This window comes from Mizuhopecten yessoensis, unplaced genomic scaffold (genome assembly GCF_002113885.1).
Source record: "Mizuhopecten yessoensis strain PY_sf001 unplaced genomic scaffold, ASM211388v2 scaffold8421, whole genome shotgun sequence".
Lineage (NCBI taxonomy): Eukaryota > Metazoa > Mollusca > Bivalvia > Pectinida > Pectinidae > Mizuhopecten > Mizuhopecten yessoensis.
Window position 1 is genome coordinate 379,323 of NW_018407539.1, and position 27,823 is coordinate 407,145.

The 27,823-nt window shown below is 35.9% G+C and overlaps 1 protein-coding gene across 1 annotated transcript; it reads left to right on the forward strand.

The window, feature by feature from the left end:
- The first annotated feature begins 119 nt into the window (after window positions 1-119).
- On the forward strand, window positions 120-26,684 carry LOC110455921 (transcription elongation regulator 1-like). Its single transcript, XM_021506357.1, has 21 exons — window positions 120-301; window positions 2,448-2,760; window positions 3,807-3,962; window positions 4,491-4,659; window positions 5,170-5,223; window positions 5,446-5,579; window positions 6,043-6,172; window positions 6,653-6,828; window positions 7,374-7,468; window positions 9,078-9,217; window positions 9,649-9,697; window positions 11,379-11,538; window positions 11,925-12,133; window positions 13,353-13,503; window positions 18,408-18,575; window positions 19,405-19,614; window positions 20,016-20,192; window positions 20,503-20,586; window positions 22,298-22,398; window positions 22,928-22,988; window positions 23,431-26,684. The coding sequence occupies exons 1-21, from the start codon at window positions 153-155 to the stop codon at window positions 23,569-23,571; spliced, it is 3,027 nt and encodes a 1,008-aa protein (XP_021362032.1). The 5' UTR covers window positions 120-152; the 3' UTR covers window positions 23,572-26,684.
- Window positions 26,685-27,823: the final 1,139 nt, after the last annotated feature.

Consider the following 27,823-nt stretch of genomic DNA (forward strand, 5'->3'; position numbering starts at 1 on the left):
TTCACGATCAAAAACGCGATAAATTGATAATTACTTGGATAAAACCTAGTCTTATTGACTTCAATCGATGCGTGCGATTAATTTCGAAACTAAATACTCCCAGTGTTAATAGTGAACGAAAACGAGGCTCGCTGTACAGAAGCGTGTGGAAAATGGCGGACGAAAGCGAGAACGCAGAACCCAGAGAACAAGATGGATTTAAGGGCGATCAAGATAACTTTCAGGACAATTACAAAATGCACAGGGGTCCTCCCTACCCCGGACCTCCTCCACGTGGAAGAGGTTTCATGAGAGGTCCAAGGTAGTTACAAACGATGAGTATTTTGTGCATAAATCTGGCCGACCATTTGTTTATTGTCTCGTGCCGACGTGCAAATTGATAAATGGTCGGTGAATTTAATGCCTTCGAACGAACTGCATTTGATTATTTAAATCATGCAAAAACGGTTATACGTTTAATAAATCAGTTTTTCATTATGTATTTAACTCGAAGAAGTTCGTCCCGATTTCAACGTGACCGATGACGTCGACAGGTCCAGTAGGCAGGGGCAGTACACTGCCGATTTAGCCATATATCTGTCTCCGGTTTTTGCGAATGTCGGGATGCAAAACGTTTAGATGACCTTAGAATGTTTATGACAAAAAGAATTTCTATAGTGTGAATTTATTCCTATAGTCCAAAACATAGTGCATAGTCGTCGCACGCGCGATCTTTTATAAACGTAATCAAAACATGGACATTTGAGTTTGAATTACGTTTCCTTGCGCTATTTGAACTTAAAAACTAATTATCCGTAGACAAAGAAATGGTGCATGGGTATCTATTCTAAGGCTACATCATTGTTATAACTGATTTGTTGACACATTTATTTATTTATAAGTATTTTTGTAAAGGGATCCGATTTGGGTACCGATCCATAAATGAATATAATTCCCCCTAAGATTTTTCCTTGAATGAATAAAATGATGGTAAAATCAGATCGATTTGGGTACGCTCATCTTATGCTTTTTGTAGTCAACATTACCATAAACCTTATTGTTTATGCGATTTTGTTTTAATTTAACGAAAATTGAAATCTGAGAAAATATAGCTATATAGGCTGTGCTCTCCTGGCCGTTTTAGCGTGTATTGTTACGCATTAATTTTAAGCTGTTGCGCATCACCATTCTACCGTTACGCATGCATTTGACCGTTACTCATTGAGAGATATTTATGTTTGTTGATAAAGACTTCTCGCATAGTTAACCTAATTCAAGCATTAAAATTTGATGGCTAAAAACAATGCAGCAAAGGTAGGTCAGCAGACGTTTCCTAGTACAAAGTTACTGTTTGTACAGTAGACTACTTCTGGGTTTGTATTTCTTATTTTGGTGTACATGTAATTGACGGCCACCTATGAAAATCAAAATGTAGATTGAAGCCTTGATAATAAACAGACATCATTAAATATAATTAGACAAACTAACAAACTGGTAATTGTGGACTATTGTTCACGTTTCACACCTATATGTAGGCTAGTTCAGATCCCCACAGGTAAATCTTCCCCCAGGGCAGAGTTCATTGATCAGGGTGTCCATCGTAGGGAACAATAAAAAGCTAGTCTAATGAGGGTGAGTCTAATTGGAAAGGGGAGAAGAGGTTATCAATTTGTGAGAACTTGATGTTCCAGTCGTAAATACCTCTCAATGAGTAACGGTCAAATGCATGCGTAATGGCTCAAAATTCATGTGTACTGGTACCATCACCATCACGCTTAAACGGCCTGGGGAGAAACTGTAACCTCAACAATGTTAACCTACAATATGTCCTGTAATTCCATGAATTTGCTTGTATATTTTCAGACATATATTCATTTATTTCTATGATGATATTCTTGGGGAAAAATTGCTGGAGTGTTTACTAAACTTATCCATTTTCTAAATAATATTAGGGATCAGTTTAATTATTCGTTTATGTTTTTGTGAACATCAGGCTCAGGTGTTAACCTTTCATTTAACATGTTATGTCCTGCAAAAGACAGTTGGCCCATGAGAGTATTTCCCCATTTTACGGTATCATGGCTAGACAATACATGAATGCAATACATTGAACAAGGGTATTGTACTAGTCTGGGACTAGTGAAAGCTACAGCTGAATTAGTGGTTCCTACCTTATAGCTATTTAACTTCACTAAAAAAATATTCGAGAGTGAATATATATTAGGGCCAATTGGTTTTTTGCATGACATATAAATGAATGATTAACACCTGAGTCTGATGTTCACAAAGATATAAATGAATAATAAAACGAATCTCTTGTTAATATTATTATTATAACTGATTAATATGACCATGTAGCTTGAGTACTTATTGAAGTTAGAATATGGAATTATGTAAAACAAAGAGGAATACATATATAGAACACCATGATTATTAATTGTATATTAAATGAGGGCTTCTCGTTTCAGGCCACCTTTTGGAAGAGGACCTCCAGGACCCGGACATGGTCCTCCCCGATTTCGGGGACCTCCAGGACCCCCAGGGATGAGAGGGCCTCCTCCTGGAATGCGAGGTCCGCCACCACCTGGGATGAGAGGGCCACCCAGAGGACATCCATCCCATTATGGAGGGCCAGGTAGACCTCCTTTTGACCCTAACTATGGTCCACCCCCACCAGGAATGGGATCACCACAAGGGATGGGGCACCCACCAGGCATGCCTCCACCTCCTGGCATGCAGCCTCCTGGCATGCCACCCCCAGGCATGCCTCCACCGGGTATGGTAAGTGAATTTGTATGTCAGAAAAGTGTTGGGGGGAAAAAAGAAAAAAGAAAAATTTGAATATTTAATGCTATGTTCAAATTCAATATGTGTACACATACATTAGGAGCAGTTGGAAAGATATCCTGATGAGGTTGTCAGTGATCTTTATTGAGGTAGGGAAAAATAAAACATATATGTACACACAACTCAATTTCATATTTATCCAGCAGTAAGTTTCTGCCTGGTAAAATGCCCATCCATTTCTATTTCATTTCACTTCCCTGTAAAATGTCCCCTCCTAACAGAGGTTTTGTGTTAGCCCTTGGGCTAATTGCAGGATAAGTATAGTAATAAAATTGTGTGTGAATATCTATTACTTAATCTACATGTCAATTATCAGATCCTTCAGTACCTTAGGGTTGATACATGAATCAAATTGCAGTGTACTTTAAAATGACACTTTCATTTGGACAAATATTAATACCTAGAAAAAGTTTGACAACGTATATCAACCAACTTTGACAAAATCAGTTTGTTAACACATCACAGATCTATGATTTTCTGACAACATGATGTCGCTAGTATTTATAACTGCCAATATTTATGATAAATGATGATGGTTCCTCTTTCAAAGTACATCTACAAATTGGACTATCCGGAGTCTTTAACTGCTTGATAAACAAAAAGTAGATGTATATCCATGTGTTGAACCATTATTTCTTTCAACAAATGACAATCTTTTACTTTATTATTCAGCTTAAATTGTAGAGACTGACGAAAACACAATTGTGTATTTTGAGCAATTTCGCAAGTATGTGGCAATCCATATATTGATCTGAATGAATCAGAATTCATCTCATCCTTGTTCGTGATATTTTTGATGCTACTTTTCCGATACATTTTCAACATCTCCAAGTCGGAGAAAACTATTTTTAACCATACTTAAGTTATTGGTCTTGATAAAGGCATGGACCCCTACATTTCGGTAAGTTAGGTTTCAAATAAGTACTACGTTTTGATTTGATTTTTTAATTTGAAAATCATCAATCTGTTATTTTCTACAGCGACCCCCTATGATGCCACCACCAAACATGCCACCACCAAATTTTTCAATGCCACCTCCAGGATTTTCAATGCCACCAACCTCCCCAGGAGGCACTCAGACAGGATCGGACCTGAACCAGGAACTGTGGGTAGAGACTAAGACAGCTGAGGGAAAGGTATATAAAACATAATCAGGGTGTTTTCTTTGTGAAAATAGTACTTGCTACTATTAGCGGGCACTCTCGGATGATCGCGAAGTGATCTAGCCAAGCAGTGCGAGCCGTTATAGCAACACATGTACGGAAAGTAAGGGAAAATGAGAGTGAGTTGGTTCTATGCTATATGAAGGCTTAAAAAACTTTTGCCCTTCCAGTTGTACAGGATCGCAAAAAATGACAACATGCGTTGCCCATGACTCCATTGATGTTCTTTTTTTGCACAAACAATTAATTTGACATTTTCAATGAACACCTTGTATTTTTGTCATATCTCCCGCACATTTTTTATGTTAAGATACAATTCTACATTTTTTTTACAAATTGCTGTTTCTGATGAAATCCTTCAGTGTCCTACAAACAATAATGGTTTGTCTCAATAGTTACAGGATAGCTTCACAATTCAATGTTTTGAACATCTTAAACGTTGTTTGGTCCGTAGATCAATGCAAGAGCATCAATATAAGTACTAGGCTTCTGTTTCCACAGGCATACTTCTATAATGCTCGCACCAGAGAATCTGCGTGGGTTAAACCTGAGAATGTGAAGATCATTACGCAGGCTGACGTGGAGGCAATGGCATCGCAGGCCTTACAGACAAACACCACAACATCTGCTGGTGGCACATCCACTGCAGCACAGGCGGCAGTTGCCCAGGGTAAGATCATCTACTACGTATCTCATGAACAGGCTTTTCACTAACTTCTATTTGATCAGACCAAATGACATTTTTAACTGACCAAATTTTGTAAAATTACATTTAGGCCTGCTGCCTGTTCTTAATGGAAACCCTGACTAAGGTTGATAAAGAAATCAATTCAATTTTTTGCATAACTTTTTTCTAATTTTGTTTAAAAAAACAATCTGTTCATAGAATTGAAAACTAGTTAATTTTGCTTATAAATATATATTTTATAATGCTCCGAGATTCATCCTACCTTTTTGAGGGAAATGACATTTTTATCGGTAAAATTTCCTACACGGTTGCAATCGTCCCAATTGGGACAATGCTAAGATAAAGCCTTGTTTTAATTAAAAAATTATAAAAGATTGATTTGCCACTGTCATAAGTTTTTTAATAATTTATAAGGAATATATTAATCAGAAGAAATATCTGTTGAACATTTTTCTCAACGTGTTTGAGATAATAATCTTTATTTTGTTTTAGCTCAAGCAGCTGCAACAAACCAGAACCCAGCCAGTGCCACACCAGACATGACAGGTAACACACTACTCCTGTAAAGAGTCTCTCCATTTTCATTCCTGATTTTTTTTTCTCTTCCAAAACTCGCCTATGAAAATTTGAACTCATATATAGGAGCATTAAAAATTAAACCATAACTAAAATTTATTTGTAAATCGGTAAATTATTAAAGACATTCAAATATGAAATACAATGTTACACAAGGTGCCAAACAATATTAATTGTTGTCAAAAATTTCAGGATTCAATCAGATGGGCCAAGGCTTCACTCCTGCACCCATGACCCAAAACAGTGCACAGCCTATACCAAGTCAGCCAGAGGCACAGCAAACTGCTACTGATGCTGTAGCAGCTCAGAAACCTCCCACCACACAGGTAAATGTTATTTATGTAACTAATTTGATGGATAAACAGTAAGGCATAGTTAGATTTCTTACTAATGTCATTGGTCTACGGAGGAAGTTGTATAGCAATCCTGCCAATCACACGGGAAGCTCTTTGTATGTATTCAGTTAACTTGATGTAGTAGCATTTATCAGTTCAATCCAGATACTGATACTGGTAATAGATTTTTCTGTACTAGAATTCATAAGACTCAAGCATCTTAAATTTTCGTCAGTAACAGGTAACTTTCTGCCCCAAAAACACACACCATTTATTTTCAATTACTGAGGTAAAAATACTTTTCATATAACAAGGCAAAATTTGAAACTAGAAAATTGTATGTTCATGATTTATACTATTTTTTTTATCTGGGGTAATAAATAGTCTTCTACTTAGAAACAAACTTTAGAAAGTGCCATTACAACAGTTTGCTTGTATATTTAATTACTACCAGATGCCACCGAAGCCTCCAGAGGTTGCTGAATGGTCCGAGCATAAAAATGGTGATGGCCGTTCTTACTTCTACAACTCGCGTTCTATGGAATCTACATGGGACAAACCACAGACATTGGTTGACTGGGAAGGTAAATAAAATAGCATGACATATTAGTGAAAGGTTTTAGTAGAAAAATTAATTCAAACTACACTTTAACATGCTACTTTCGTGATATTTACTTTTTGCTATGACCTTTGATAGCAACTTTGTGCTCTGAAAACAAACTGTACTCTGAATCCGAAAATTCAATAACACACTAAATGCACTTAGCAGCCTGTGGTGGAAAAAGGACCACAGCAAACTGAACCTGTTATGCAGTATCATCATTGTTCCAGTACTAAATAATGACAAATGTGACATTGGAGTAAGCTTTATAATAAAGAACTACCTGTAATATGTAAAACATGATGTGAATGATTAATTACAATTTTTCTTGTAATAGTGGTATGATGTGTTAATCTGAAAAATTTGGAAATCACAATTTTCAGAGACATTAGATATTGATAAAATAAGTATTCATAGCTAAAGAGACGCCTGTAAATGTTGTATTATTTGTATTTTCACACAGCTAAACTAGCCCAGAAACAACAGCAACAACTACCACCACCTGTTGCTCCCCAGCAGCAGCAGCAGCAGCAACAGCCACAGCCCATGCAGACAGACAGTCCACAGGTCAATGGATACAATGCAGCAACAGAGGAAGCATCTAATGATACAGAGGAAAAAGAGGAAGAAAAGGAAGAGGTACATATAAAGTTGATATCAGTGTTTAGGAATTTAATAATGACAAACCTTGAGAATACATTTCTTCTTTAGATTTACAAACTGGTAGAAATCTGATATTTGATGATTAGTTTTGAAGATGTTACTGATAATAGTAGGCCTAACCTATTTGGTTGGATAGTTTCCCTGACTTTTAAATCTTGATTAGATTGTAGATTGTAAATAGAAGCATAAAACAATTATATTTGATAATCACAACCTTTTATCAATCCTCCCTTAGTCTTCATTTTATCTCATTTCTGTTCATTTTAATGTTAACTCTATTTTCCTTCCATGGTCAAGGATTTGTGGAAACCAGTCGGGTAGCTTGATCACTATCTCAAAAATCAAGACACCAACTAATATGAATTGTTGATCTCCCCAGTGTTTTCTTGGTCCCAATTACCTCTACCATATATATCTTGTATGTTCAGTATAGTGTATATACCAGTAGAATGCTAAACAGTTCCAATTGTAAATTGGTAAAGTATGCATGTTCTGTAAAATCTCTGTTCTCTGCTCATAAGGAGAAGAAGGAGGAGGAAGATGAGAAGACAGAGGAACAGAAGGCAGCAGAGAAGGCACGTCCCGTGTCCAGTACACCTGTACCAGGAACACCTTGGTAAGTATCCAGTACATCTGTACCAGAAACATCCAGTACACCTGTACCCAGTACCCAGTACCCAGAACACCTTGGTAAGTATCCAGTACAATTGTACCAGGAACACCTTAGTAGGTTCCCAGTACATCTGTACCAGACACACCCAGTACACCTGTACCCAGTACCCAGAACACCTTGGTAAGTATCCAGTACATCTGTACCAGAAACATCCAGTACACCTGTACCAGGAACACCTTGGTAAGTATCCAGTACAATTGTACCAGAAACATCCAGTACACCTGTACTAGGAACACCTTGGTAAGTATCCAGTACATCTGAGCCAGGAACAACCAGTACACCTGTACCAGGAACACCTTGGTAAGTATCCAGTACATCTGTACCAGAAACATCCAGTACACCTGTACCAGGAACACCTTGGTAAGTATCCAGTACATCTGTACCAGAAACATCCAGTACACCTGTACCAGGAACACCTTGGTAAGTATCCAGTACATCTGTACCAGAAACATCCAGTACACCTGTACCAGGAACACCTTGGTAAGTATCCAGTACATCTGTACCAGAAACATCCAGTACACCTGTACCAGGAACACCTTGGTAAGTATCCAGTACATCTGTACCAGAAACATCCAGTACACCTGTACCAGGAACACCTTGGTAAGTATCCAGTACATCTGTACCAGAAACATCCAGTACACCTGTACCAGGAACACCTTGGTAAGTATCCAGTACATCTGTACCAGGAACAACCAGTACACCTGTACCAGGAACACCTTGGTAAGTATCCAGTACATCTGTACCAGAAACATCCAGTACACCTGTACCAGGAACACCTTGGTAAGTATCCAGTACACCTGTACCAGGAACACCTTGGTAAGTATCCAGTACATCTGTATTACGAAAACCATTGGAATTGCCAAGTACATCTTTACCAATAACACTTAATGTGCATTACACTTGTACTGGTACAATCGGTAAGTTGCGAGTTCACCTGTTCCAAGAATACACTGATGCAGTATAGAACATATAGAAGGAACACACTGATACATCAAGTATACCTGTATCAAGAATTTAAGTACAATGTACAGTAAACACCATGGTAAAAAATCTCTTAACGTTTAAGGAATGGCTTTTTTTGTGAAGAAATTTAAAGTAAAATGACATGGACATGCTTGAAAATATGTAGAACTTTAAAAGCCTGGTTTTTAACAGCAGGCTAAAACAGGTACAGCAGTGATGCTTAAAAAATGACCTTCCAACTTTGTTGGCAAAAACATCTCTGAATATACTCATTGACAAAAACTTTGAAAGCTTTCAGACCATCAGTTTTTCCTTAATGACTAGACTTGTAACTTTGGTGTCTTCTGAATTGATTAAAGTTTGACTACTTTGATTTTAACTCTTTCTCCTCTCTGAACGTGATACTCTTGTATAACTATCATCAGATATATGTGTTTGTTGACAGACAGGTGGGTGTGTATTACACTATCATCAGATATATGTGTCTGTTGACAGGTGTGTGTGTGTATTACACGATCATCAGATATATGTGTCTGTTGACAGGTGTGTGTGTATGACACTATCATCAGATATATGTGTCTGTTGACAGGTGTGTGGTGTGGACAGGAGATGGGCGTGTCTTCTTCTATAACCCCAGCCAGCGTACTTCGCTGTGGGAGAAGCCAGAGGAGATCCAAGGACGTCCCGACGTGGAGAAGATGCTTCAGGCCCCCCCTGATGCCACCAAGGGTAAATAGGACTTGTAATGGAGCAGAGAACAATACAGACATACATTTACTAGCAGTAGTAATGACAGTATCCTCAGCTCACAGGAATATAATATACAATTATAATATGTATAATCACATGTCACTAAACTGCTCATTTCCTCCTACACACAAATAGCAAAACAATTATATTAACAGAATTAAAACAAGATATGCTTAATAGAAATTTGAACCTATTTTGACAGGATAACATATCCGAGTCCAAGCAGAATTTCCCTTTTTTCTCTAAAATATCCTGTTTTATTGTAATGATAATAGAAATTCATCTCTACCAATTCAGACCTCTTTTATAAAAGTGCTAAAGAAGCTTACTTAAAACTTCACCTAATGGTCTTCTGTTTTGCAGTAATTATATAGATTATATGGTAAATGCTTAATTTATTGTTGTTGCAGCCGAGAAGAAAGAGGAGGAAGAAGGAGAACCCCAGGCCAAGAAGCAGAAGTAAGTACAAAGAAGGAGAAAAATACATCACTTATTGTAACCGATACATCACTTATTGTAACAGATACATCATTTATTGTAACAGATACATCACTTATTGTAACAGATACATCACTTATTGTAACAAATACATCACTTATTGTAACTGATACATCACTTATTGTAACAGATGCATCACTTATTGTAACAGATACATCACTTATTGTAACAGATACATCACTTATTGTAACATACTTATTGTAACAGTTATTGTAACAGATGCATCACTTATTGTAACAGATACATCACTTATTAGCTCACCTGGTCTGAAAGACCAAGGTGAGCTTATGCCATACCGTGCCGTCCGTCGTCCGTACTTCAACAATTTCTTTAAACGACTTCTTCTTCTTAACCACCGGTTGGAATTCAACTAAATTTGACTGGAAGCATCCCTAGGTGGTGGGGATTCAAAATTGTACAAATGGTGGGGCTGACCCCCCAGGCTAAGGGGTGGGGCCAATAAAATGTATTACTTGGAAATGGTTGAGATCCCCACCATATAACCATATATACAATTGCTGAGTATAAAGAGAAGAATGCACATTTGCTTCCAGGATGTCCCTAGGGTCTGGCCCCACCCTTGGAGACATAGTCCCTGGGCCATAACTTTAAAACGGTTGAGATCCCCACCCCAAAACTATATATACAAATGCTGGGCATAAAGAGACGAATGCAATCATGATATCAGAATAGACCCTGGGGTCTGACCGAACCCCTAGGGACCTAGTTTCTTAGTCACAGCTTGGAAACAGTTGAGAGCCCCACCCTATAACCGTATATATACAATTGCTGAGTATAAAGAGATGATTGCACATATGCTTCCAGGTTGGCCTTGGGGACTGCCCCACCCTTGGAGACTTAACCCCTGGGTCATAACTTTGAAATGGTTAATATCCCCACCCCAAAACTATATATACAATTGTTGGGCATAAAGAGACGAATGCAGTCATGATATTAGAATTGATCCCAGGGTCTGCCCCACCCTTGCAGACTTGGCCCCTGGGTCATAACTTTGAAACGGTTGAGATCCCCACCCCAAAACCATATATACAAATGCTTGGCAAAAAGAGACAAATGCAGTCAAGATATTAGAATCGATCCTGGGGTCTGGACACAACTCTAGGGACCTAGTTTCTGAGTCAAAGCTTGGAAACAGTTGAGATCCCCACCCCATAACCATACATAAAATTGCTGGGCATGAAAAATCTAATATAGCTATGCTACAAGGATTGGCCTTGGGGTCTGGCATATTCCCTTGATCTCATTTGGAGAATAGTTTGCCATGATTGCTTAGGTATCCAGGTGAGCGATACAGGCCCTCTGGGCCTCTTTTTGTAACAGATACATCACTTATTGTAACGGATACATCACTTATTGTAACAGATACATCACTTATTGTAACAGTGCTAGCTGTTTCAAGGGTTACAATGCTGAACTATCTACTCACATATAAAGGGCACTGTTAGAGGGATGAAATGGTGGAGCACTAGACTTGTAGCTGATAGGTTAGGAACGAAGTATTTGAGAACAAATGCTTGTATCAACAAAACTGAAACTTGGACATCAGTATGATAAAGAATGTTTTTTTTAGTTTGGATGGTGCCTTTACTTTGTTGATGTAATTTATATGCTGTGTTTTTAGGATGGATGAGCTGACAGAGGACAAGAAGGACGAGGTGAAGAGGATAGATGTAGGTAAGGAAGCAGCCATTGAGGCAGAGGTCCAGGCAGCGAGACAGCGGGCGGTGGTCCCACTGGAGATTCGCATGAAGCAGTTCCGGGACATGTTGGCAGAGAAGGAGGTAAAACACATTATTTTAAGTTTGGAGTATTTAAGGCAAATGTACACTTTTCCATCTTAATACTGTCAACATAATTTGTCAGGTATTTTTACATTTAGGTATTGGAAATTTCAAGCTTAATCTTAATTATTTTGATCTGGTAATCTTTAAAGCTTTTTCCCATAAAAAAATGATGAGGTTTTTGTGAACTCAAAATTAATGCACAAGCCAGAATCGCAAGAAAAATTAAATTTGTTAAATGAAAGTATTTAAAATCCTTGTTTGTGAGTTCTGATATTGATGGTACATTGCTTTCTGTGATTTTTCTGATACATGATTTGGGAAAAAATTAGTATATGTGAGTTTTATAAAACATTCTGATTCTGACCTGTATGCATGTGTTCCAGGTGTCTGCGTTTTCTACTTGGGAGAAGGAGCTTCACAAAATCGTGTTTGACCCCCGCTATCTACTGCTGACCTCCAAGGAGCGTAAACAGGTATTTGAACAATACGTAAAGGAGCGAGCTGAGGAGGAACGCAGAGAGAAGCACAGAAAACTACGTGAGAGGAAGGACTCTTTCCGACAGCTACTTGATGAGGCGAGACTTCATGGAAAGTATGTACCACCATGCCTTCCTATAGAATGCATTTCAGTGAGGTCTTATTTTAAAGCTATCTTGTATAAAAATAAAATGTTTCAAATATACAGAGGTATGTACGTTAAATGAATTGTTATAAATGTGATTGTAATTTCATCAATTAAACTGAATTAAATTTGGGAGTCTAGCATTTCTCAGTAAAGATTACTGTTGTTCGATCGATAAAACCGAGATTAATAGACAATCAAAAAGTTTCCAATATTATGCTTTTGCATTTTGCATTATTTGTGATTATAATTAGTGAAATGTTTAAAAGTACATCAATCAACAAAGTGGAGAGAACTAGATTAAGCTATTGCTTGTGTAAAACAATAACAATAAAAAATATCCTGAAGAAGTATTTTAGAAATTATGTTGATTCATGAATTTTACCATCATGCTTGAAGTCATGCATTTACTTGTGAATAATATTATCAAATTACCAATGTAATGATTTATGGCAATAAGTCTGTAAACATGCTGACTTGCCAAAACATGATGTTTGGAGACATACTGAAGGTCTTACAGTCGCCATAGCCAGAGGGCCTGCTATATTGGCGAAGGATAGTGTGACCAGTACTGAAGTTTTAAGCCACAGAGCCTACTATTTTGTCACAAGATCGTGTGGCCAGGGTATTTAATCCAGGGTCAAGGCCATGTACAGAACAGCTAGCTTGGTGATATGATAAATGAATTATGTACTTATAGTAGTTGACTGTGGTTTGGACAGTTTGATTGTCGAGCCATACAAAATGTTAAGGTACTTGAATTTTGGAGTCAGATGACATATTTAGATATTTGAATGTGGAGTTGACTGGTTCATAGGTATTTGAAATGATAAATCAAATGGTATTGAGTCAAGCAAAAAGTTTTAGTACTTAATTCTTTCAACAGATATAGGTACATTGATTCTTAAGTTAAACTGTGTTAGGTACAAATAGTACTGATAGAATAGTAAAACACCCTAGTTTAATTCTAAGTTGTTCTAATTTCAAATATTGAAAGGTTAGCTAAGCCTTAATGCAATGAAGGGGTGGATTAAGTTTGAATTATTTTTATGAACGTATCTCTAATTTTCCTCTTGATATGAAAGGTAAATGTTGAAAGAAAAGTTTGTGCTCATGTAGAGATAATAGATTGAGTTTTCATACATCATGTGTTTCAAAATGGTAAAGATTTTGGATGTCGATATTGTAGATCCAGCTTCAGTGACTTTGCAGCTAAATATGGCAAAGATGACCGTTTCAAGGCTATTGATAAAATGAGAGAGAGGGAAGCCATTTTCAGCGACTACTGTTCAGACCTGAGAAAGAAGGAGAAGGAAGAGAAATCCCTCCAAAAAGAACGGGTATGTAGTCGAGGAAGGTGAAACACGGACACATGAGGCAGAGAATGCCTCGATGGTCAATACAGGGTTCATGATCAATCAGAGATGTGCACTGTGCCAACAAGTTATGCTACAACCGTTTCTCATATCCTCTTACACTGAACTCTACACAAGTTTCCATCACAGATGTTAGTCCTTCATGTACTGTTTAATAGATCCAATTTATAGTGATTTTCACATTCATAGCAAAGTGTGTTTGTTCATTTACAAGTTAGTAGTATTACAATGGTTTTGATATTTTTTACTGGGAAGGTTTTCATATACAGCTAAACCATGGTATCATATCGATAAGTTCCTTGTGTATTTTGTTTTATGAAATGTAAGTTTTATTTGGAAAGTATTTAATTCTGGATAGATAAAATGCTATTTAAATAGTAATTACACAAGTAATTGATATTCGGTGAAGAGTTCAATATGTCCCAGTGCCTTCTCTTGAATTAATATGAAAATGTAGTAGTTTACAGTAGTCACATCAGAGGTTAAGTGAATAGTTAAACCAGAATCAGTGGTTCACATTTTTATGACAAGCTGAATTTTTCTTCATTGTGTGCCTCGTTAGTACCTTGATACGCGAAATAAATATGACTAGGATAATAAGTTGTACAATATCATGTGCTGATTATAAGTCACGACATATCAGTCCTTTGAGATAACTTTAATATTTATGCTATTGAGGATCAATAATAAATATTCACAGTTGAGAAAATGCTATCTTTATCCCTGTGTTGACCCCTATTGGCAGGGGAATGGTTCAGTGCAAGAGGAATTGAGAAATATTTGTAGCAGGAGAGACTGCCTAAATCTCTTGATTGCAGTAGAGGAAATAATTATCAAAACTTTCAATTGTTAAAAAACATATCATATTGTGGTTTCTGATTCAAATGTTAACAAAGTAAATAATGATCTGCTCAATACATTTAATTAATAATTTAATTTAATTAAATCTAAGAAATTTGATAAATGATTTATTCCATGACATACAATGATTGTGAAGTTTGAAGTAAAATCAGACACAGTGATGAAGTATTGATCAATATATGTTGTGTGTGCAACAAGAGTATTTTATTTTAACTAATTCTACAGATATTTGTAAGAAATTCACAAAATCATTCAGTTTTTATGTCACATGCTTTTCCTTTCCAGTTTGATTTTAAATTTTTTTTTCAGATCCGAATAATTCTGTTGGTTTGATAAATATTGTAGTAAAAACGTCCCAATTAATGATTTTAAATATGAAATTTGTCTTGGCATTAATGGACAAGTATTTGAAGTAATGATATATTAAAAAAATCATTAATAAAAATATCAGACCAACAGAATTTTTCTTGCAAAGTTTCCATTATTTGCAAAACCATGATATCTTAATTGATAACCAATATTACGTCTACTTGTAAAGTGATACAAATGTCAGCTGTTATAAAGTTGTTACAATTGTTTTATTATAACTTGTTGACATGTTCTCATATCTGGTGAATGTCATTTCTTGATAAATGAACTCAAGTACATGATAACTACATTGTTTTACTATAATTGAATGGTTCATTTTCTTGTGAATGTAAAAATAATTTCAATTTTAATGATAATTCCGATACCTGCCAAATAATTTGAAGTAAAGATTTCTGTAATTTTTTATAATATTATATAACCATAATTTATATCTTTTCATGATAAACATATAATCATGTTTAATATTAATGAATCTGATATAAATATATAAAGACCTTGAAGTCTACTGATCAGTTAAATCATTATTTTTGACATGCTTTCTAATAAAAGAGAGCCACAAGGCTATTAATGGTTAACATATTATTAATATGACATCATGTGCTTTAATTCCTTGATTTGTCCCTTTTCGAAAGAGGCTGATATCGGCAACAGAGCCAAGCTCTAAACTTGGAGGTTGAAATGTGAGGATAACTCACCCCTATGTGTTTAGCGTGACCGACACTCGACCCAGAACAGCTTTTCGGTGTCTGACACTAAGACTATATGAGCCTTATGGTATTTGATTCAAGTTTCTATTTAACGTTTGCCTGTTACATAATGTTGCTATACTGATGAAATCGGTTTCTGAAAAAAGAAATAATGAATTAAGAAGAAACAAATTCTTACACTATTCTTAATCTGTACATACTATGTGGGAGAGAAAATACTTTTGACATGTTTATCTTAAGGTGTTGAATATTAATGCAGGAAATACTTTAGTGAAAAGGTTAGGCATATTGGGAGCTAGACTGCCTGATGGTGAATGGGAATTAAACTGACCTCAAGTTGAAGGGGTATTTCCACAGGATTTCGCCTTTATTGCTGTTATTGAATTCACAGTTAACTATAAGATGCTAATTATAATTTTCTCCAGGTTATCATATTTGGCACTGTCGTACAAGTGTCTAAACGAAAATCCCTGAAATGAGATACAGTCATAGCAATAAAGGCCGATAATTTTATAATGTAATTTCTTCTTTGATATTTGGATTTCATTTAAGGAGGTACATTTAACAAAAATTGGTCTATTTAAGTTCTCGAGATTTGTATGAGGTCTCTGTCTCAAAATTATCTTTCTGATTTAAGTTCGAAAAATACAAGGATTTGTGTGAAATTCAGTGGAAACTTGATTACAAGGATTAGGACTAGATAGACTTCAGAAAATAATCTGAATCTTTTATAAGACAAAAGAAGCTAGTTGATGGTTTTTGGTTATGGGTATCCTCTGGTTAGGTTGGTGTCAGTTTAGTCCGGTATCAATAGGGGAGAAGAGTTAGTAAAGAGGTGTTTTGGGCAAAATCAGGAATTCTTATAAAAACGAAAAACAGTACTGGGTTTCTCTCTATAATTGGTATCTTGGTGGCAAACAAAATCTGTATTCCTTTTGTTTCAATTGAAATTATTTAATATAGGGAGTTAAAGAGTATCATGTAACTGTTCCTTTCAAACAATAAAAAAAAAATACAATTTCCAGCAGGATTTTTGTTTCTCATCTGCAGAATTATTGTTTTAAATATGAAACTAAATTCTATTTGATAAAGGCCAATGGTTTCTAAACCATATATATATGTTGTAAAATCTTAATATATTATATTTAGGTAAGCATATCAAATCTATCTAGTTCTGCAGATGAGGATATAGAACTCTGTTCTAAGATAATTGACTCTAAACTACACTCAAGGAGTCGCCCATGATGAGACAAGAATCAACAATTTTGTGAGATATACATATATAAAGAATTATGTATTTGTGTAGGTATGTGATGCCAACACAAAGCTGTGGAAGGTTTTTGGTGTGTTTTCTAGAGACACTATTACTGTCATGGAACATTAGAAAAAAATAGTTACAAAACATAGAGCTACAGAGGAAATAAATGTCACCAATAACTTATCTTCAGTTTCTACAATTTTATGGATTGATATAACGATCATATGACTTTAAAGATGCCTGTACTTATTTTCACCAAACAAAAGCAAATCAAGAACTTAAATACAAGTTTCCATCAAGTTCTTTGTGCTGGTAACGCATACAATTTGGAAGGATTTCATTACTGTACAACAAGCTATGATTTGTTAGTAGATTGGGATAATGTTGATATCAAATTCCTCTGGATTCATTAAGAAACAGTTTATAGCTTTGATTGACGGTGATGAAGTGTTTCCAAATGTGATCATGTAAACTTACTTATTTATTAGCTGTTGACAAGTCAAAGTGTTGATTAATTTTACCTGCATTTTGATCTGTTAGGTAAATAACACTTAATTATGGACATGTGTCCCTGGCAGGGCGAGTGAGACAGGGTTACTGTATGTAATCAGCTTTGATTTCTCAAAGTGCTGATAGATAATGAAGGATACATAATCTCAACTTTGACTATAATGTCATTTAATTATTTGTGATCTATGCTCTGTGATAATGAAATTTACATAATTCAGATCGTTGTTTTACAAATATAGATCAATTTACAGAGATACGATCCTATTTAGAGAACAATGTTTACAGATTTTATGTAAATTGCATTTGTGTGTCGTTCACTTGGCCTAAACATGTTGACTTCAAAGTGCTATGTAGTCTTTTTATCATGTATCCCTTTGGTTTATATATATATAATGTACATGATTGTATCCAAGTACGTGTGTACTATAGGAAGAGTTGATATACCGGGTATTATTTACACACATATGGCAGTTATGTAAAGAACACATGTGCCATATGTGTGTCACATTCAGCATTTGTGTCCTTTACACAGGTGTCACAGGTGTTAAAATGTTACCTGTACAGAGCATAAGATTTAGATGTAAATCTTCAAATTCTAATTAAATTAATTAAAGAAAACATTATTAGGCTTTATATAAAAGCATGTGCTCTATTTCTTTCATGAAAATATCATATATCGTATTTTTTTAAATGTTATGGTATAAATTCTTTTACAAATAATGTGCCATTTCATAATTCTTTATCCTTTATTTTGATTATTGTCATCGGAACATCAAATTGAGATTTCTTCAGTAATAATTGCTTCTGCTGATCAATATACCAAACTTCTGTCTTTTTTCAAATTTGAATGGCTTAATGCTTTAAGCATTTTAACATGAATTTTTGTTGAAATCATGTAGGGTTAAGATTTGTAATGACATTTTCTTTTCAGGCAACTTACTCCATATTGTTTGTGTCAAAAATGTTACACAAATTCCTAATAATGACAAAGCACATCACATCTATTACACTTGATGTGATAGGAAAATGTGATAAATTTTAATTTTGGCTTAGATGAACAAAACAAAAGACATTTTGTGTAGCATTTACATGACTGCTGTGAACATGTGTCTATTACCTGTTTATAGCTTCCTTTCTCTACATAGTTGTCTTGTCCCTTTCAGCTGAAGTCCGACTTCTTGGCACTTTTGAAGGAAACTTCCGACATTGAGCGACACTCGCGTTGGAGCGAGATCAAACGTAAGATCGACTCAGATCCTCGATACAAAGCAGTAGACAGCAGTTCTCGGCGAGAGGATTGGTTTAAGGACTACGCAAGGAAGTTGGAAGATGTAAGTAGTACATATACCAGTAGTACACACAAGATAATAAGCGGAAGTTAATAACTCTACCAAGATTAAAATTGGAAAAAAAATAGTACTTATTTTCTGCTGAAATTTTGATAAAACATAGGTTAGTAGAGTTCTAAGAAAAGCAAATAGGTTGGCAGTCAGGCTTATATCCTACCATTAATGCTGATTCGATTTACATCAAACACAATTGTAATTATCAGGTCCCAGTACATCATTCAGTACCAAATTTTTTGATATTTTCTGACTGCTTTCATGGTTTGTATCTATGTCAATCAAACGCTGGGAAGGCACCTTTTTTTCATAATCAAACACTTAATGACCTGTCTTGTAACTCACACGTACACTCTTGCTTACCTGTGAGATGATCATCAAGAGTTGGCTACGGTACATTTCATGGTAAGTACAAGGGGTGTACAATTCCACTAGCCAGACTCCAGGGTTAAGGAGATTTCATGTTGAAGCTAGTGAAAACTTTCAATATTTACTAAGAATATGTATGGGACTAGTAGAAATTTTCAAAATGAACCTGTGGTCTAGTGTTCTATATATAAAATTGTACACCCCTAGGGCCTACAGTATCTACCAAAGGCAGAACTGGAATGTTGATTAGACAAATTGTTTCTTTCAAATCGTTCAAATTTGTGTGTGTGCTGCATTCATCTTTCATAACAGTTTCCCCACTGTATACTGAAAGGACTTGTCTAATTTCTTTCTATCAACTGGTGATAAAAATATCACAAGCAGGTCCTTACAATTTACTACTATGTTGTATCATACAACTTAAATTATTGTTATGTATACATTACAGCCTGTATCAGAAGATGAAGATGAAAGGAAGGACAGAGAGAACGATAAGAAAGATAGAGAGAAACAGGAGAGAGTGGAAGCCAGCATCCGTAAACGGGAGGAGGAAGTACAGAGGTCTTTGTCCACATCTCTGCGTGAGCGTGATAAAGAGAGGGAACAACATAAAAAGGATGAAGCCATGCAGCTGTTTAATGCCCTACTCTCTGACCTGGTATGTGCTCCTTAGTAAATCTTTTATACTAAATCTGAACATTTCTTCAATTTGCTTTGGACAAGGATATTGTAAGAATATTTTTCTAAATGAGTAACTGTTAATTGCTTAATTATAAAATTCTTCAATGCATGTACGGACATTTAGTAGGTAAGTGAAAATTCATTGGAGGAACTACCAGAACATAAATTTGGAAAACAATGTGTCTTTTGAAGCACAGAATAAGTACAAATTACTCAAGGAGGGAGATTTTCTGACCTTTTAGAATTATTGTTGATTAAACAATGGTAATGGTGACCCTCAGAGAAAGTAAACTGAAAAATGTTTACAGAAGAAAATGGGAAAAAGACATTTATATTCAGACTCCATTCACATGCAAGGATTTGTCATGTGTGTTTCAGGTGCGTAACTCTGAAGTAACATGGAGAGACACGCGCAAGCAGTTGAGGAAGGACCATCGCTGGGACCTGGCTGATCTCCTTGACCGTGACGAGAAGGAGAAGCTGTTTGAGGAGCATATAGATAACCTCAACAAGAAAAACAAGGACATGTTCCATAAACTAATGGATGACACCATGGTACAGACATTTTTTTAAAACTTTTTCTCTTTGAAGCATAACTCAAATAACAATTGCTTCAGGTTATTGTTTTAATTCAACTATTTTAGGGTGGAGTGGAAATGTCTGGTACACAAAATTCATTTTCATTTCTATTGAATGTGAAAATTCCATATATCATATTAACATTTTGTGAAAAATTGTCTGACATGTCGATGGCAAAAATAATTGATTATGAATCATTTATTTGTTTGCATGTTATAATATAGAGTTTGACTTCAGTCATTATTTCGTTCTATTTGTAAGTGTGCATATTCCAATTTACTTTCAGCCCAGTCTTACATCTGTATGGAAAGAAATCAAGAAACAAATAAAAGAAGATCCAAGATATACAAAGTTCTCATCAAGTGACAGGGTAAGATTAAAGTTCTAACGTTGTGTGAGGCAGCAATGAATATTTTCAGCCTTTTTCAGAACTTAAGCGTGATGTAAACTTTATTTTTTTCGTTTAACTGATTAGTTTTTAGGTCACCTGAGCTTTAGCTCAAGTGACCTATTGCTATCCGTTTTCGTCCGTCGTCGTCCGTCGTCCGTTAACATTTTACATTTCAAACTTAAAGTCAAGTTCTGCTGGGCCGATTGAACTGAAAGTTGGTAGGAATGATCGCCTCATGGTCCTGACAAAGTGTTGTTATTTTTCGGGTCGATCAGAAATCCAATATGGCCGCCACGGCCGCCATTTTGAAAACCTATTTCAAACTTAAAGTCAAGTTCTGCTGGACCGATTGAACTGAAAGTTGGTAGGAATGATCGCCTCATGGTCCTGACAAAGTGTTGTTATTTTTCGGGTCGATCAGAAATCCAATATGGCCGCCACGGCCGCCATTTTGAAAACCTATTTCAAACTTAAAGTCAAGTTCTGCTGGACCGATTGAACTGAAAGTTGGTAGGAATGATCGCCTCATGGTCCTGACAAAGTGTTGTTATTTTTCGGGTCGATCAGAAATCCAATATGGCCGCCACGGCCGCCATTTTGAAAACCTATTTCAAACTTAAAGTCAAGTTCTGCTGGACCGATTGAACTGAAAGTTGGTAGGAATGATCGCCTCATGGTCCTGACAAAGTGTTGTTATTTTTCGGGTCGATCAGAAATCCAATATGGCCGCCACGGCCGCCATTTTGAAAACCTATTTCAAACTTAAAGTCAAGTTCTGCTGGACCGATTGAACTGAAAGTTGGTAGGAATGATCGCCTCATGGTCCTGACAAAGTGTTGTTATTTTTCGGGTCGATCAGAAATCCAATATGGCCGCCACGGCCGCCATTTTGAAAAACTATTTCAAACTTAAAGTCAAGTTCTGCTAGGCCGATTGAACTGAAACTTTGTAGGAATGATTGACTCATGGTCCTGACAAAGTGTTGTTATTTTTCGGGTCGATCAGAAATCCAATATGGCCACCACGGCTGCCATTTTGAAAAACTATTTCAAACTTAAAGTAAAGATCTACTTGGCCGATTGAACTGAAACTTTGTAGGAATGATCGAATCATGGTCCTGACAAAGTGTTGTTATTTTTCGGGTCAATCAGAAATACAATTTGGCTGCCATGGCCGCTATTTTGCTACTAAGTTCTAATAGGCCGATCTCACTTAAAATTGGTCTAGGAATGATCAGCTCATGGTCCTGACAAAGTTAAGTTAACATTATACTATTTTTTACTCAAATTGGTACATATTTCAACAACAAAAATAAATACTGTAGACTCAGGTGACCGTTAAGGTCCATGGGCCTCTTGTTAATATAAACGGATAAAGTTCTTGTATTGTGATAGGATAAAGTTGATAATTCCTCATGTTGTGACTGATCAGGATAATATATATAATATTGTCAATGTTTAGATAAAGAAAATGAAATACATAAAGTTTTCATAATGTGGCAGGGTAAAGCCATTTAAGCTTGAAATTGTACGTAACTATTGTATTATAGCTCTTTTCCACGACATAGATTGTTTTACACAATTCTCATCTGTGGATGAGGTTTAATCTCAGACAAATGAGGTAATGTACAAAGATCTTGCTGCTAGCTTATCCTGCAAATAATGATTTATTTACATGTTCATATTAACAGAAACGTGAAAAAGAATTCAACGACTATCTACATGAGAAATACGTACAAGCTAAGGCTGACTTCCGTGAATTGTTGAAGGAGTCCAAACTGATAACTTACAGGTAAGAGTGCAGGGTTGTGCCATTATAGAAGTAATATTTCACCAGGTTTAGTTTCACTGCATTCCAAACTAGGATGAACTATTTGCCAAAACCTAAATATTTGAAGGGCAAAAGAACAAAAATATAAATTTCATACCATTTCAAATTTGAAAAAGAAGCAAGTTACAACACCGAAGACTGTCTACAAGTTGTGAATTTGTATTGATACAGGTAGTTGAATGTCTAGATTAAATTTGAAATCAGAAATGATAATTACTGATCATGAACCCACAGCATGTGTTGATGGAAAGTTTTGTTTTGAAAAAAATTATAACAACATCTGTGGTTATTTAATTGAGGACATGATACTTTGAACTAAAAAAAAAACCTACATATAATGTTGAAGAATATGTCTTGTGTGATGGTCCAATAAAAATTGTTTTGCAAAACTAGGTAAACTGGTGTTCCCCGCCACACACCTATTATGATGGTGGAATAGCCATAACGTCTGTAAAAAACATTAACAAATAACATGTTCTGATCCTGACAGGTCTAAGAAGCTGTTGGAGGAAACGGATTCACACATGAAGGACATCATCACTATACTACAGGTAACAACAGGTTTTGTCTGTAGTAATACTTCCCCTGTCGATTCGTCATAGAGTTGATAGCTAGACTAAGGATAAACCCTGCTCAGGCCAACCATCAGTGTCAACTCTACATCTACTTACCAGTAGAAATAAGTTTTATTTTACAGACATCAAGTCCATTCTCCGTACAATAGGGTGTATGAAGTGTACTGCATTTGGTTAAACAGTTTTACATTTAGAGATTTAATTATGGTAAAACTTTCTATATATAAGGTCAAATTACAAATATAAGCCTGGGGTACATTTGACCATGTTTGCAAAGACTAGATGCTCTGGGCTTGACACAATATTTTCGCAAATTTATTGTGGTGTCCATAACCACTTCCTCAATGCCAAATGTCTTTGTGTCTCCCATTTACAAGTCTGTGCCTGAGATGTAACAAAAATTCTCTTGTGTCTCCAGAATGACAAGCGCTACCTGATCCTGGATTGTGTGGAGGATGAGCGTAGCAAAATCCTCATGTCCTACATTGATGATCTGGACAGGAAGGGTGTGCCCCCTCCCCCCACAGCCTCAGAACCCTCCCGAAGATCCACCAAGTGAACTCTTTGCCCAAGGACTGGGTTACAGTGACAATGATATTGTTGTTCTAATTGGCCAGCTGTAGATTTCACAGACAATTCAAAGGCGTGACATAGTGTTGTCGACTCACTCGGACATTTTACTGACTCGTGTCCACGGAGAGAGATTTAATTGTTATGTTATGTTTCTTGACTCATTCATCAACAACCGAGATGATTGTTTGAAGGTACAAAAGTCTTGTAATACATTGTTGTGACTGGTTGGTCGTTAAACAATTCAATTGACAGTGCATTTAGTGGTGATGAACATCGTTGTTTTACATTGTTTTTAGAAGATTTAGTTAATATTTTGACACGGATACAGTGTGTTAAGACTGATCGGTCGACTGCCACGGGTCCTGTTGTAGGTTGATGGATAATGGAACATTGCTACTCCAGTTATAGAAATATGGCAATTCAGAAATCTGTCAAGTTGTTATAGATAGGTTCGTATTCCCCAACATTAAAAGTATGTCAGATTAATATAGCAGTGATCTAGGAAGACATGGTTATATTATTTACAGTACAGTAAAACCTTGATATGATGCCCCTTGTTTCATTTTCCATCTTGCTTACCGCCACCATATTTCTAGACTCCCTTTTCCTTTCTTTATAAGAAATCTCCTTAAACGTCTTCTTAACGAGAGTCTCCTTTAGGTTGGTTTAGCCAAACCTCTTTATATTGCCAAAATTTGGCTAGACAAAGGGGGCAGTATAACAAGGTTTTATGGTACTGTATAGATACACTGTTTATCCCGGGTGACAGCAGTTATTGGGGAGCTACTCTGAAGGGTGGCTATCTGCTAATGTTGTCAGTATCATCTCATTCACAACTCTGCACTGTTTCAATATACCCATTCGTGGAAGGCAAATTATTAAATTTTGTGGAAAGTGGATATTGAAAGGAAGGCTGCATTATAAATTTAATTAACTTCTGTCGGTGGTGTCCATGAAAAAAGATGTCTTCTATTGGATTGGGGTATCATTTAATGTAACGACCTCATCACCCTACATTGGTTTTAATCTACATTTTGATTTTATTCATAGCTACATTGTGTGTATAATTTAGACAGGATTTGTGATTCATAATGTGTGTGAGTGTACGAGTGAGCTAGTGTATGATCCTGAATCTGTATCATCTAAACCATTCATAATGTGTTCATACCTTTAGTTTACATTTTCATCCATCAGTAAAGGTGTGTTCAGACTCGTAGCCTGGGTGAAAATGTTAGCATCCTGTCAGCTTTTCTTGGAATGTTCCCATCAATTCAAAAACATTCCATGACATCATTTCCGAGAAAAAGAGGGTAAGGAAAAAAATTCTTTTATGGTTTTGATGTAGGATGTTAATCAGTTTAGTTTTTAATGGTACAATTATACCTGCCTACCAGTAAGCTGTTCGTTATTTCATCAGGTTTCCAAATTTCTTAAATAACAGTTAATACGTTACACCTTGCCTGATATAAAATTGAGTGCCATATCACATTAAGACAACAAAAAACTAACAGAATTATAAAGTATTTTCAAGTGAAAACATGTAACGATGATATTTTTCTGTATTAACTAAATGTGCTAAGAAGCAGGTGTTTGATAGTTTTAGGAGTAAGGTATTAACTTTCACAAAAATAACAGTCAGTGAATGTGAACAGTTTATTTTCCCATTTTCTGTTTCTGATTATTACAGAGATATCTAAAAGAAGTGGGATATATGAGGCTTATTAAGTTGGTGATCTATTGGCACCGGTTACAGTACCAATGTTGATAACTTGCACGGGAGGTGTTGTCTATTCTCTAAGCACTGATCTTTTATACAGAATTCGAGAAATTAACTTTTTATAAGTAATTATTTTAAGAAATAGAATGTGATATTCAGTAGTACTAGTAAATGAAATCCATAACACAAAGATGTTTTATGAAAGGTATTACCTTCAAGCATTGTTTTTTTAGCGAAGTATATTAATGTAAATAGAATATATTATAGGCTTTGAAGGACGCCTGACAATCGGGTCAATGCTGACAGACTAGACAAGACTCACATGTGTTCTAGTTGTACATTAAAGATGAGACAATTTGCAACTGATCATGTTATTCATTAAGTAGTTTAAATAGATTTAAATAAGTTTTTATTGACTTGTAAAGGTGACAATACTTGTTTACATCTCTGAAATGACATCCTGAATCTTTGTTTATGAAGAACACAGTTAAAGATTTCCAATAAAAAAATGTGACTACCATGATAATATGAATACACTTAACTGAAGGCTTTGACCTCCGAGGGAAAATATTACAATTCAACAGAAAAAGTTCGGACAACCAATTTTACCAATTTCAAAGCAGTAATTGCCCAAAATGTTGATATAGTAGAATAAATGAACTGATATTTACATTAAAATGTCATTTAAATACATGTTCATGTATTAACAATCATCTTAAAAGTTAAATGTTATTATTGTTTTAAACTGTTTTTAGAAATAATATTAAAATTGTATTGAATCAAGATTAGCATTAATTCAGGCGTAAAGGTGTTGTAATTGTGAGAACACTTGTGTATATAAAGTTTGTAACAGGATGTGAGGACCAAGTGACAAAAACTATTGTACAGCAGAACCTTGTTATAGTTAAGAAAATATCACAGACATCAACTATATCGAACCAAAGTGCTTCAAAGATTTAATCTTAAAATATTATACACCAGATTTTGTTTAGGGTAGGTGTAGGGGGAGAATTTTGACATCTACACAAGGTTTTGCAGAAGAAGTTTCTTAATACTGATTGAAAGATTTTGCAATGAAAATGATGTGGAGACGTTTTATCTTTCACATTCAATTGTTGAAAATACTTAATGATGGTGTTAGTAATGATTACACGTGACATGTCTGGTCTGGTATTGTCTTGTGTCATGTGTGACTCGGACTAAGATGGCTTTATACATGGAGCATTACAGATGTTTGTGTGGTGTATAGTGTAATGGTCCAGGGAACAGGTAGGTTATGCGAGTATGTGTACAATAGGACTAATAGGACTGTAATGGGACTATTATAGGACTGTAATATTATGTAAGTGCACATGAATGGGACACAATAAATGTACCATCTATTCGAGTGTTAACTTCTTTATTCTTGCTGAAAGACAATGTCTTGAAGGTTAAGTTTGTAAGCTCACCTGGCCCGAACTTATCCCATGGTCCGGCGTCTGTCGTCCGTCAACTTTTTCCTTTAAAAAGCTACTAGTCCTGAACGGCTCAGAGAATTTTGACCAAATTTGGTCTGGAGCATCATTTGCCAAAGGGTTCTCAGTTTTGTATAAACGGAGGGTATGGTCCCCCTGGAGGCATAGGGGTGTGGCCAAATAGGGGGAAAATAGGTAAATCTTTAAAAAATCTTCTTCTTCTCAACCAATAGAAGGATTTTGACCAAATTTGTCCTACTGCATCTTTGGACAAAAGAGACTCAAGCTTGTATAAACGGAGAGTGGTCTCTCTGGGGGCAGGCCTAATAGGGGAAATTTTTCTCCTACTATACAAGTGAAGGGATTTAAACCAAATGCAGTCTGAAGCATGATTAGGGACAAAAGAATCAATTTTGTACTAAGGGCAGATGGGTGGGGCCCATTAGGGGAAATAGAGGAAAACATCAAAGATCCTTCTCCTTTTGTACCGATGAAGGGATTTTGACCAAATTTAGTCTGGAGCATCATTGGCCAAAGGGTTCTCAGTTTTGTATAAACGGAGGGTATGGTCCCCCCTGGGGGCAGAGGGGCGGGGCAAAATAGGGGGAAATAGGTAAATCTTTAAAAATCTTCTAATCAACCAATAGAAGGATTTTGACCAAATTTGTTCTAGAGCATCTTTGGACAAAGGAGCCTCAAGTTTGTATAAACGGAGGGTGTGGCCCCTCTGGGGGCAGAGCGACGGGCCCAATAGGGGAAATAGAGGAATTTTTTTTCTACTATTACACAAGTGAATGGATTTAAACCAATGCAGTCTGAAGCATGCTTAGGGACAAAAGAATCAATTTTGTACTTTCGGGCAGATGAGTGGGGGAAATAGAGGAAAAAATTATAAGATCCTTCTCCTTCTGTACCGTTGAAGGGATTTTAACCAAACTTGTTCTAGAGAATCTTTGAGCAAAGGGAATTGAATAATTATAAATGGAAGATATGCTTTCAAAGCATCTAATTATTGTATATAGGAATTTTTTCTCCCATGTTACTGATAATCCGTATTTGCCCAGTGT

What these genes read in the sequence shown, in the direction of transcription:
- LOC110455921 (XM_021506357.1), top strand. Translation starts at nt 153, where the DNA reads ATGGCGGACGAAAGCGAGAACGCAGAACCCAGAGAACAAGATGGATTT. An exon ending in GCATGCCTCCACCGGGTATG is followed by an intron (nt 2,761 to 3,806) that starts GTAAGTGAATTT and finishes TATTTTCTACAG; the next exon opens with CGACCCCCTATGATGCCACC. An exon ending in GACATTGGTTGACTGGGAAG is followed by an intron (nt 6,173 to 6,652) that starts GTAAATAAAATA and finishes ATTTTCACACAG; the next exon opens with CTAAACTAGCCCAGAAACAA.